The following is a 13,115-nucleotide window of genomic DNA, read 5'->3' as shown; positions in this document are numbered from 1 at the left end:
CATGTTAAACCCAGCAACTACTGTTAAAATTTTAACATTCACTGTCCAGCCCACACCACTCTCGGCTCTTCCATGCTGCACAGTGAAGCACCCACCTCGGCGATACCATACAGAGGGTCCACGATCTCCTTCTCAACAAAGACTTCATGCTGGGAGAGCTCGAGAGCCAGCTGATTCTCAGCATCTCCACACGTCTCCAGCATCTTCCTTTAAAAACAAGATACCCCAACAATGAGCATGTGGTCATTAAATCAGGTACTGGATTATCATGTGGATGCAGTGCTGCCTGCTATATGACAGGAATGCATTAGGGTGCTACCTAACAGAGTCTTTAAAATATTGTAAATTTAGGGTGTTGCCTAAAACAGGAGTCCACAGATTTGCACTTTAAAATAAAAATGACTGTCTCAGGCATGTACTTTGTATGTGAGGGTGGCAGAAGGATGTGTGAACAGTGAGATCACAAATTACTCAAGAATTAGGTTCTCAAGTCAGGTGAAAACCAAGTGTTCACGAAATACCCTGAAAATCTTTTAAATTAGACATCAAATTTATTACATTATCTTATGTCTGTGAGTCCAGCCTCAGCAAGGCTTCCTTTTGACTGTGCAGATGAGCTAGCCAGCTAACACTTAAGGGCCGTGCTACATGAGTATCATGTTTCCTTTTACTTTTCTTGCAAACATGCAGCTGATATCATATGAAATACATGCGCAGTTACAAAGTAACTCTGTAGTCTCTCTCCTGTCCCGTCCCGCCTCCCTGCTTTCCTTCCTGCCCTCCCTTGCTAGCTCTCTGTAGGGTTCTTTTGACACCAGAAATGCATGACGTACTGTGTGAGGTAGCCAAGGTGTCACAGTTAGGAACATGCTCTCTGGTGCCAAGCTGCCCAAATCTGAACACAGGCTTTGCTCTTCTCCCACTGTGTGGTCTGAGGCAATTTCCCTGCCCTCTCTGTCAGTATCCTCGTCTGCAAAATGGGAGTGATGCTGTGTGCTAACAGGGTTCTAAGTGCTGGTATACCTACCTCCTAGGTTGTTTTGAGGATTAAATGAGCTATTACTTGGAAAACACTTACAACCATGTTAGCACGCAGCATCACTCCAGTGTGATGACGATGGCAACAGAATGAGGAAGCACAAACAGGAAAAACTTCCAGGCTAGAAGGAAGAACGCTGGCAGGTGGGCACAGGCCACCCTCTTCCCAGGGCCCCCAAACATGGGAGCAGATAGGAGAAAGGAACAGTGAAGAGTAGGAGAAAACTATTCTCCAAAGGACAGAGAGAATTGCAGACGCTCAGAAATGCACTGTAAAGTCTAAAGGGCTCATCCCGCTGGGAAGCACGGCCCATGTCACAGCTGGAGAGAGCAGACAGGATTAGAGGACACCAGCCTTGCTGCAAGAACAGACGGAAGGGTAAACCTTCCCTCCCAGAATAAAAATAGCTTTATTATTTATATTTTTAAATTATTTAAATAATACCTGCCAATTATTAAAAAAATAGTAATTCAGCAAACACACTCTTTTTAGATAACTATCATGGATAGTTTGGCGACCACCTGCAAAGAATCTGTGACTCTAAGAACTGAAACCTGGAACAGAGAAGGGACCACATTCTTTCTGTTCAAGATTAGGGTAATAAGCACTGTTGACCCTACCCGTTGCTTTTTTGTCTATGGCCCTTTCTGCCATCCAACTCCAGCCTGACACCTACTAAAACAAAGATTCTCCAGCAACCCGGTGGCCTTGGCCCCACTTTCTCCCAAAGAGTCTGAGCTGGTCTCCTAGCAGATGAGCCATGTCATCAGTGCCCACAGTGCCTCTGGTCCTACATACACCACCTGGCCCAGCCACTTACACCAACCTAAATGGTGCCTGGCACTCTGAAAGCAGCCCTCTTACCCCAGGAGAGAGTCTTCCAGCTGAGTCGATGCTTCTTGCATATTCTGAGCAAGGGCTGTCAGAGGCAGTTTTTTCTGGAAGACATAAGACAGTGTTTTTTTTTCTCATTATTATTTGCTACCCATTCTCAATGATCTTCTTCAGATCATCATTCACTGATTTCTCCCTCCAGGCAAATTATACAGGTAGAAGTCAGCCTGTGTGGGTTCAGGTTCTGGTCTCACAGGTATTAGTTGTATGACAATCTCTCTGTTTCAGTTTGGGGCTATCTGTTGACTAAAGAAAATATATCAAGTACCTAGCACATTATAAATATTCAGTAAACATTAGCTGCTATTATCATTGCTGCTGCTGTTGTTCCTATTATTACTTTATTTATATATTTATTTTTGAGACAGGGTCTCAGTCTGTCACCTAGGCTGCGATGCAGTGGTGCAATCTTGATTCACTTCAGCCTCCGTCTTCCAGGTTCAAGCAATTCTCCTGTGTTAGCCACCAAAGTAGGTGACATTATAGGCCTGTGTCACCATGTCTGGCTAATTTTTGTATTTTTAGTAGAGATGGGGTTTGGCCATGTTGGCTAGGCTGATCTTGAACTCCTGAGCTCAAGCAATCTGCATGCCTCAGCCTCCCAAAGTGTTGGGGTTACAGGCGTGAGCCACCACACCTAGCCTGTTCCTATTATTATTAATGAATCAAAGCACACTATGTTCAAGGCACTGGGGACATGAGAGAGATACAGACCTTGCTCTCTAAACGGTTATCCCAATAGGTAAATACAATAAAGTGCTCAATTTCAAAAGCTTTTACTAGAACACTCATTATTAAACTGGATTTTTTTTTTTTTCTTCCTGAGGCAGAGTCTTGCTCTTGTTGCCCAGAATAGAGTGCAGTGGGCCAATCTCAGCTCGATGCAACCTCCGCCTCCCAGGTTAAAGTGATTCTCATGCCTCAGCCTCCCAAGGCTTTGGGATTACATGCAAGCACCACTACACCCAGCTAATTTTATACTTTCAGTAGAAACAGGGTTTCACTGTGTTGGCCAGGCTGGTCTCAAACTCCTGACCTCAAGTGATCTGCCATTCTCAGCCTCCCAAAGTGCTGGGATTGCAGGCTTGAGCCACTGCACCCAGCCTAAACTGGCTCTTAATTTGGCTATAATTCTAAAACGTAGCTTTATTTAAACACCTAAAAACTTCGAGCTAAATATCCAAACAGTTTTTGTAATGTTTTTAAATACAAAGCCACTCATTTTCCTATCAGAGATTTGTTTTTCAACTGGCAATGACTACAGAATCACATGTTCTAATGTTCTAATGTTCTAATCGTACAGTCAAGGAACCCAAAGCTGAGGGAGGTTAAGTGGACTGGCCAGGCACCTTAGGGAGAGGCAGGAGAGCCAGACCTGAGTGCTGATGGCCCAGGCCCCTGTTCAGTTTCTTACGGCTTATCTCAGAATAAGTGCAGAAGAGGGCTGGCCAAGTATAAGTGAGCTGGTTATAATGTCATAATCTGCTAACAAAAAACGATTTCAATTCTGCAGCACCCCATGAAATTTCACCTGCGCAGTAGAAAGGGCATTCATGTTAAAAGCACGGGGTACGCCGGGCGCGGTAGCTCAAGCCTGTAATCCTAGCACTTTGGGAGGCTGAGGCGGGTGGATCATGAGGTCAAAAGATCGAGACCACCCTGGTCAACACGGTGAAACCCCGTCTCTACTAAAAATACAAAAAATTAGCTGGGCATGGTGGCACGTGCCTGTAATCCCTGCTACTCAGGAGGCTGAGGCAGGAGAATTGCCTGAACCCAGGAGGCGGAGGTTGCGGTGAGCCGAGATCGTGCCATTGCACTCCAGCCTGGGTAACAAGAGCGAAACTCCGTCTCAAATAAAAAAAAAAAAAAAGCACAGGGTCCACCCCAGCATGTCACCTGACTCTTCTGCCTCCAAAGGGCCCCATCAGATACAATCACATATGTACTGGCTCATACTGGACAGAATGTCTCTGTAAGGCTATACAACAAACTGCGAGGAGTGATGGCTCTGGAGGAAAGAACCAGGCGCCTAGGGAAATGGGCTGGGAGACACTTCACTTTAAGTTCTTTTGTATATTCTGAATTTTGACCAGGTAAATGTAGAACCTATTCAAAATAGTAAACTGAAATTTAAAAATAAACAGCAAAGGCATTTATCCATTTCCCCTCTCCCCAAATTATTTTTTTCATTTCAATTTTTTGCAGAGACAAGGTCTCACTATGTTGCCCAGGCTGGTCTCAAATCCCTGATCTCAAGCAATCCTCCCACCTTGGCTTCCCACAAAATTATTTTCAAATACATAAATAATGGGCTCCATCTGCACTCCAAGGAGACTATTCCCAGCTGCCCCATTTCTGGACAAGGAAGATATGAGAATAATAGGGAATAATTCCTATCTTATGGTTATGCTGGCTTTCTAAAGGAAGTTAAGTACATAATAAAGATCAATGCAATAATCAAGACAAATATACTACACAACTCTGGAACTCTAGAAGTCTCTGAAAAAAATAATGGAGAAGTCTATTTTGACAAGCATCATTCAAGATCACTGCTGTAAACAGCTTTGTGGTTTCCCAGCCCTGACCCCAAAGCCACAACAATCCTGTTTTCCATGAACATAAATAAGGAAATTCTGCTTAACACATGGGCTAATTAATCAAGTATCAACACTGAACTCCTCCACAGAGAGGGCTTTGTGCTTCCTAGAGGTGAACAGCTTTCTATCATTAGGGATAATTTTTTTTTTTTTTTTTTTTTTTTGAGACAAGGTCTGGCTCTGTCACCCAGGCTGGAGTGCAGTGATGTGATCTCAGCACACTGCAACCTCCACTTCTGGGCTCAAGCCATCCTTCTACCTCAGCCTCCCAAGTAGCTGAGACTACAGGCATGGGCCATCATGTGTGGGTAATTTTTGTATTTTTTGGAGAGATAGGGTTTTGCCATGTTGCATAGGCTGGTATCGAACTCCTGAGTTCAAGCAATCTGCCTGCCTTGGTCTCCCAAAGTGCTGGGATTACAGGTATACAACACTGTGCCTGGCCAAGGATGAATTTTAAAAGCTCTGTAAGACTTCATTTGTAAAATGCATGCCAACCATACAAAAAGAAACAATAAGCTAATCATCTATCTTATCTGACCCCTGACAGTTCTGCCGTGTCAGTGGTGGCTGGGCTGAGAACGTCACCTGCCCCATGTCTCTTCCCTTCAATCTTTGCCTCTTCCCATGCAGGGAGCAAGTGATGAGGCCTTTAGGAGGCTCCTCCAGTGTTTTCTAGAGCCCTAGAGATTGCTGTAATTTTCTCCATTTTAGTCTTTTCTCTCCATTGTTGTGGTAACTCCACTTCCTAAGTGCAAAGTGTAGGCATCGTCAAAGCCCTGTCGCTGGCACTTTTGTTTAACATTGGAAAAGGAAAGCCAAAGTATTATGTTTCAGAAATGAGGGCCAATCACTTTTGCCCCACCTGCCACTTATTTCCCTCCTTTATAGGGCAGACACCACGTCCTCCAGGAAGCCTCACCTGACTACATCCCTCTTTCTTTGGTACCCATTCTGGGCCTCCCATAACATCCTGTGCATGTTTTATTGAGCATCTTGTTTTATAATGATCCGTTTGTATATATCTCCCCACAAGATCATGAAAACTTACATTTCATTCATTTTATATCTCCAGCACTTGTACATAGTAGGTGTTCAATAAATATTTGTTTCTACTAAATATATGTGACACTTGGACTGTGTCTCAAAGCAGACAACAGGAACTAGATAGAATTGTGAGGGACAGTGACATATTTGGGGGCTGGTGGGTGTTATGTGGCTGGGACACTGTGAATGGGAAGAAGCAGGAGACAATGAAGCTGATAAGGAGAAATGGAATCACCTGAGAAAGGGCTTAGGTCACCTAAAGAGCATGGACTTTATCCCAGGCAATGGAAACCAGCCAGTGTCTCTCAGAAGAGGCACTACTAGCATTCAAATACTTCCTTGTGTAGAATTATTTCACCAGGCACTACAAAACATTTAGCATCTTGGCCAAACACAGTGGCTGATGCCTGTGATCCCAGCACTTCAGGAGGCCAAAGAGATCAGGAATTCGAGACCAACCTGGCCAGAATGGTGAAATCCTGTCTCTACTACAAATACAAAAATTAGCCAGGCTTGGTGGCATGCGCCTGCAGTCCCGCTACTCAGGAAGCTGAGGTGGAAGAATCGTTTGAACCGGGGAGCAGAGGTTGCAGTGAGCCGGGATGTTGCCACTGCACTCTAACCTCAGCAAAAAAGCAAGATTCCGCCTCTAAAAAAAAAAAAGTTTAGCATCTTGGTTCACCTTCCCAATTCCAGTGGTGTCTGCCAGTCCCTATGATGACTGAAACTGTCTCTACACATTTCGATATACTCCCAGGGGTGTAATTCTGGCCCCTGATAAAAACCACTAAGCCAGGATTTTTTTTTTTTTTTTTTTTTTTTTAAGGCAGGAGGATGATCAAATTGATTTGTATTTCAGGTAACTGACTTGGTGATCAGGTTGAAGACATACTGGAAAGGAAATTATAGACAGGAACTGTAGCTCAGGAGGTGACTACAACAGTCCATGTGAGAGGCAGTCAGGTCTTGCATTAAGGCCAAGGTGGTAGAGATGAAGTGGAGGTGAGGAATTTAAAAGATTCACAGAGAGAAATCAAAGGACTTGCTAATCAGGCAGTTATGGGTTTGGAGGATAAAATAAAAGGGAGACCCAACAGAGTAGCTCATGCCTGTAATCCCAACACTTTGGGAGGCCAAGGAGGGAGAACTGTTTGAGCCCAGGAGTTCAAGTTCAAGGCCAGCCTGGCAACAGATGAGACCTCATCCTCATCTCTACTACAGGAAAAAAAAACAAAACAACAACAACAAAAAAACAATTAGCCAGGCTTGGTGGTGCAATCCTGTAGTCCCAGCTACTTACAGGTTGAAGTGGGAGGATGGTTTGAGCTCAGGAGGTTAATACTACAATGAGTCGGGATTGCCCCACTACCCTCCAGCATGGGCAACAGAGTGAGATCCTGTCTTGAAAAATTTTTTAAATAAAACAAAACAGGGAATATAAGAAAGCTCCACAGTTTCCAGCTCACATAAAAGGGTGGATGGAATTCAGAGTCAACACAGAAGGAAGAACTGATCACGCATGCTGAAACAGACATCTAAGAGAGGAAGTTTTTTGCTTGGTTGAAAATGGCTTAGCAGTCACTGCATAAACACATCAGTTAGAAGCCATAAGAACAGAGGAGGGGGCCAAGAGAATATGATGTGGAGAACAAGGAAGAGAAGCAGAGAACCTAAGGAAACAATGTGAAAAGGGTAAGCAGAGCAGAAGCCATGGCGAGAGAAGGACAAGGAGCTGCAGGAAGCAGAACCAGTAAACTGGGTCTGGTTCTGAGGGACAGAGATCTGCAGCCAGTGTGGAAGTGTAGGTGTATGCAAACTTCCATTCCTATGACTGATATTGCAGAATCTCACTGTTATGTAAGAGCGGAATAACCCTGCTGCCAAGGTGCCCCATAAAAGTCTGTAGGAACATAAATGGGTAACACAGATCATCTGCATACCATTAACAGTTCTCAATTTTGAGACACCTGGTGACAATACAGCAAATCATAGTTTCCCTGTGTGTCACCAAAACTGTCACTTCAACAAGATTTACTGCACGCTCATGAGCTGGGAACTTGTAAAAGTATGGAACTCCCTCATGAACAAAGGCTGCAGTGCTCCACTGTCTCTACCTAGGAACTGAATGCTCTGAACAAATGGACTCTGGCACAGACACTGGATGGCTCTCCTAGAGTCCACCCTCTTCCTCTCTATACTAGTATCCTCATTTTTCTCAGGGATCTACCCTGGCCTTGATAAAGTCTATGAGCTAGAGGTAGGACCATAGCCCATGCTCTAGGGCTGAGCCCAACTACCTTAAACCAATCTGCACATCCCATCTCCTCACCCTCTATCCATAGTAACTAGGATGAACGGGAAAAGTCAAAAATGGGGAATGTGACTCCATACAAATCAATACAATGGAAAGCGCTTTAGATCTGCCAAAAGCAGCTTTCTCACCCCATGAAGAAAACTACTGGGGCCAAGTTGGTGGCTCATGCCTGTAATTCCAGTGCTTTGGAAGGCCGAGGAGGGAGGCTTGCTTGAGGCCAGGAGTTCCAGATCAGCCTGGGTAACAGAGTGAGATCCCCATCTCTATGAATAATTTTTTAAAATTAGCCAGGCACAGTGGTGTGTACTATGGTCTCAGTTGCTTCGGAGACTGAAGTGGGAGGATCTCTTGAGCTTAGGAGTTTGAGGCTGTAGTGAGCTATGACCGCCCTATAGCCTGGGTCATGGAGTAAGACCCTGTCAGGAAAGAAAAGGAAAGGCGAAGGGGAAGGGAAACAAAAAGAAAAGAAAAATGAAAAAGCCAGGGTGGGGGCAGTGGGGAGGGGAGGGGAGGGAAACTTCTGGGAGAGGAACTCTCCACTCCCACTGTCCACACTCAAGGAACAAGCAGCCCATGGATGCTGCCAATAGCCAACTTGCCATTATGAGGGTGACTGTCTAGGGACAAAGCAGACACTGACGGCAGAGGAGAGCCAAGGAAAGAAACTAGGTTTTTAGTTACATTACCAAAATGCTAGATGAAGCCTGACCTGAAGTCTACCCTAACCTCTGGACTTTTCAGTTAGCATACCAATAAATTACTTCTACGTCAATTTAAGACAGGCTTTCAGCTTTCTGCCATCAAAAGATATATAACCAAGACAGCCATTCTCTTATCAATGACAAATGATCATGGAGTCTTTAAGAGCACCTGGAGAAGATTCTGTTGTTAGTAGGGCTTCCAGTCCAGCGATGTCTTAAACACAAAAGAATGCTATGGTTGGGAAGTTGTCATGAGCGTGCTTAGTGATAGAAGGTACCAATCCAAAGGCCAATCCACTGATGCCACCTAGGACAACCAACCAATCCAGGGGTTGAAAAGCCTCAGAGAGATACAGAACTGTGGCTCTGAGTCACACATGATACTCACATATCTCCTCTCAGCATCGGTGCCATGCTGGCCCTGGAAACATGCCACCAAGCGCTTATGGGAATGGTGGCATACCGACCGGACTGTGTCCAGGCGTCGCTCAATCTGACAAGGCAAAGACAAAAGAGAACAAATTTATCCTCTTCCTTTTGTGGTGTCTGCATGCTGGTAGGAAAAGTACAGCTGAATCTATGTGCAGGGAAAAGGGACAATCTTGCCTACGCCTTGCTATCACATTGGGTGGCATGAATCAGTTTTCAAACTACGGTACCAGAAAAGCACCAGGTTGAACCAGGAAGAAATGCAAATGAATGATCCAGGCCCAGATCAACCACCAAGTGGAAAAAACCACAGGGATGCCAAAGACCTCTCTCCAGCTCATGGCAACAGAGCTTTCCACACAATGTACCTCAGAAGAAGCAAAATAAATGTTCAACAATTTAATTGCAAGATCTGTGTTTTCAAAATTATTCCTTATTGGGTTTGGGGTGTGGGGGTGTGTGTGCGTGTGTGTTTTAAATAAACCTCTAAAGCAGAATGGACAGTCAGCAGTAAGAAACACTGACTTAGGGGGCCCACGCATCATAAGCAGCTTCCCAAAATACTATTGCTAGAATATGGCTGTTTATGGCAAAGAGAGCTGCTTTTTACAGGAAGGAATGCCGAAAATGTGTATTCTGATGACTCATGAAGAATGAGAGCAGGCCCTCTGGGATGTTTTCTATTTTAAAGACAAATCAACAAATTCAGAACAGAATACATTTTGACCCCAAACCATTTTACGCAGTGAGACGCTTTGTGCCTCTTTCTCAAAAGAGCAGCGTTTCTTCAGATCCAAGCTCATATTCCCAGGACTCAAGGCTGGTGGAAGGGGAGATTTAGGAACAGATTCCACATCACCTTCCCCAAATCTTGCAATGACCAGATTTTCAAACATCAGAAAACTAACGCGCATTCTTCATTTGCCACCAGAGAAAAGCAAAAAATGAACATAACTCCATAATTTAATTTCAATACCAATTTCCACTAGAATGTAAACTCTGTAAGAACAGGAGTCTTGATTTGTTTCATTCACTGATTTCTCCAGTGCCTGGAATGGGTCTGTTTGGTGCTCATTTAATATTCGTTGAGAGGACCCATGTCTATTAAGGCCCTGTGCAAAGTACTCAAGAAACAACAGCAAATAAATGCTGGTTCTGCCCACCTGGGATGTACAGCCCCCTGGGAAATGCTACACAACTGCTCTAACAGAGACTGAAAAAAAGAGGCAGGAGAACATAAGGCAAATCAAGGGATGTTTCATGTCAGAAACAGTCTCTGTGGATTGCAGTGGTGGTAATAACAACAATAGATCACTAATATGTAGCACTTACCATGTGCTGTTCCTGCTAACTCATCAAACCCTCCCAGCAACCCTATGAGGTGGATATGGCCTTTCCCTCAGTTTAGAGAAATGGAAACTGAGGCACAGGGAAGTTCAGTAAATCCCTGAGGTCACAAAACTAACAAGAGGCAGACCTGAGATTCAAACCTGGGAAGCTGGGTTTCAGATCCCCTTTTCATCATCATGAAACAAATTTGACTTTTCTTTCCTGCTCAAAACCACACTAATTAATTTTATTGTTTCTAGTTTAAAAAAAAAAAAACAAAAACCACAAGCCTCAATTTTCACCCAGGGTTTTTTCTTTTTTTTCCCCATTCTTTAAACAGATCATTTAAAATAGACTCTATTTTATTACCTGTAATAGATCTTCACTGAGGACTTCTGTTTTCTCAGCTCTGTGGGAAAAATTTAAAGTTCAGAGTTAGAAATCCAAAAATGAAAGGCAATTCCTAAAGTTTAATAATTATTAGTCTGGAGTTTAAAGCAAAACAGGCAGAAATGAATTTAGAAGGGTTGGCAGGGGCAGTTTATCAATTTTTGTATCAGAGAGCAATTTAAGCAAAACCAAAGAAAAACAGCTAAACAAAACTTTGCAGGAAAAAGCAACCCAAAACAAGAACAAATGATCCTAAGCAGTGCTTCTCAAACTTGAACAGGCACAGAATCACCAAGGGCAGCGGGCGCTGATATAAAATGCCCTTTCCCAGGTCCCTCTGGAAGGCCTATTCCAATTCAATAGACCCTGCCTTTTTAACAGCCACTCCCTGCCCAGAATTCCATTGCAGGAGGTCTATAGACAGGCTTTGAGAAAAGACTGTTCTACAGAAGCTTAAACTTCAGTTCAAAACCAGAAACTTTATGCAAAGACACAAGTCTACACCATTACACACAATAACAATTAGTTTCTTCTTCAATTTCCCTCCCCATCCTTACTTCTAAAAGAAACAAAGTATTTCCACAACTTTCTCTGTTATGTTTTAACTACTATTAATTTCATTGACCCTTCCATTAAACCAACATGGTGGCCAGCAATCAGAAGGGGGCATTCTAGGCTGGCGGAGGCTCAATCGTCAGGCCATAACAATTTTTATTTTTATTTTATTTTATTTTTGAGACAAAGTCTCACTCTGTTGCCCAGGCTGGACTGCAGTGATGTGATTTTGGTTCACTGCAACCTCCACCTCTTCAGTAGCTGGAATTATAGGCTTGTCACTTTGCCTGGCTAATTTTTGTATTTTTAGTAGAGACGGAGTTTCGTCGTGTTGGCCAGGCTGGTCCCGAACTCCTGACCTCAACTGATCCGCCTGCCTTGGCCTCCCAAACTGCTGGGATTACATGCATGAGCCACCACGCCTGGCATGGAGGAAACTTTTAAAAGAGAAAGAAAAAAGTGTGTTTTACCTCTGAACGGTGAGGGGAGTCAAGGGAAGGTCGTCAATGAACTGGAAATTCAGAATGTGGGTTGCATGATCCTGGCCAGGAAACAATGCAAGAGAAGGAAAAGCTCTTGGGCTAGAAAGTAAATGAGACCCCTAGAATGACCTCCAAATGCTGCTAAGCTCAGAGCAGTGCCAACTGTGGGCAAGGGAAAGTAGTGTGCTGCTCCTCCAGTCTACACTTAGGGCAACGGCGTGTTAGCCAGAGCTGGGCATTGCCATGGAGGATTCATGGCAGTGTCCCAGTTCACCTGGAGATGCCTACAGGGTGGCTCACTCACCAGTTTCTGCAGGAAGCTGAACTCTGCCCTGACTCAAATCCCTCCTAGGGCCGGAGGATCAGGACCTGGAGACAAAGTCAAGGTCCCAACTTCCAGAGGCAGCCAACTCCCAACTCTATGAAAAAGTTCTACCAGCAACAACACGCCAAAATATGCCACCCTAGACCTTGCTTGGCATGCACGGTGCCAGGCATTGCTGAAGAGCCAAACATGGGTAGTCACACCAGTTAGGGAGGGGAAGCAGGGCTCCAGCTGACCATGAGGTCAAAGAACCAGACTTAAAAAGAAACCTGTGAGCCTAGCAAGAAGATCATCACCTGGCATAAGATCATCATAGCTTCACTAATAGGACCCCCCCCCCCCGCCACCATGCCTTTCACCAATGCCTCATCTCTCCTTCAACAAATACCACTGGGGATTGTGTAACTTTTGCCTTTCTTCCCTAGCCAAAACCCCCGAATCTGGACGGGGCCCTGCACACCTCTAACAGAATCCACCTCACCTCTGAAATGACTTCCTTCTCTAAGTATGAGTATACACAGAAAAGTCTCAAGGCCTATTAGAATTTTCACAAGTTCAAAAAAAGGAGATTCAACTTGAGAATCGGAACAAATACGTCCTTTTTCAGAGCAAATTATTTTTTTTTAAATAACAAAAGAAAAAAACCTTGCTCTACAATCCCAATGTGGGCTATTAGCAGATGTGAGACAGTTAGTGACAACTCAGGGGTATGCTAGAGCCAGCTGAGAACAACCAACCATCTGCATCTTTTCCCCAACTCCTTCTTCAGTGACCTCACACTGATACTTGAAATCAAAAATACGGGCCAGGTGTGGTGACTCACAACCGTAATCCCAGCACTTTGGGAGGCTGAGACGGGCAGATTATGAGCTCAAGAGATGGAGACCATCCTAACCAACATGGTAAAACCCCGTCTCTACTAAAAATACAAAAATTAGCTGGGCATGGTGGCACGCACCTGTAGTCCCAGCTACTTGGGAGGCTGAGGCAGAAGAATCACTTGAATCTGG

At 44.3% G+C, this 13,115-nt stretch overlaps 1 protein-coding gene across 8 annotated transcripts in view; it reads right to left on the bottom strand.

Annotated features, from left to right (window-relative positions):
- ARHGAP17 (Rho GTPase activating protein 17) overlaps window positions 1–13,115 on the bottom strand; it is a 94,710-nt gene that overhangs the window by 48,171 nt on the left and 33,424 nt on the right. For 7 of the 8 annotated variants that reach the window (XR_745161.3, XR_012512744.1, XM_003930212.3 and 4 more), the window contains exons 2-5: window positions 10,723–10,762; window positions 8,984–9,088; window positions 1,904–1,977; window positions 96–207 (exon numbers count right to left, since the gene is read on the bottom strand). Coding sequence is in view for 6 of the 8 variants with exons in the window: in XM_003930212.3 (XP_003930261.1) it covers window positions 96–207; window positions 1,904–1,977; window positions 8,984–9,088; window positions 10,723–10,762 (331 nt within the window). In the remaining 2 variants the exon portion in view is untranslated. Of the gene's footprint in view, window positions 1–95; window positions 208–1,903; window positions 1,978–8,983; window positions 9,089–10,722; window positions 10,763–11,768; window positions 11,900–13,115 lie in introns of those variants that run through there. The other variant, XM_039478015.2, reaches the window with a different exon arrangement.

Source organism: Saimiri boliviensis, chromosome 12, assembly GCF_048565385.1.
Source record: "Saimiri boliviensis isolate mSaiBol1 chromosome 12, mSaiBol1.pri, whole genome shotgun sequence".
Taxonomy (NCBI): Eukaryota; Metazoa; Chordata; class Mammalia; order Primates; family Cebidae; genus Saimiri; species Saimiri boliviensis.
Note: the sequence above shows the minus strand (reverse complement) of the source record. Positions and strands in the feature narration are given on the sequence as shown.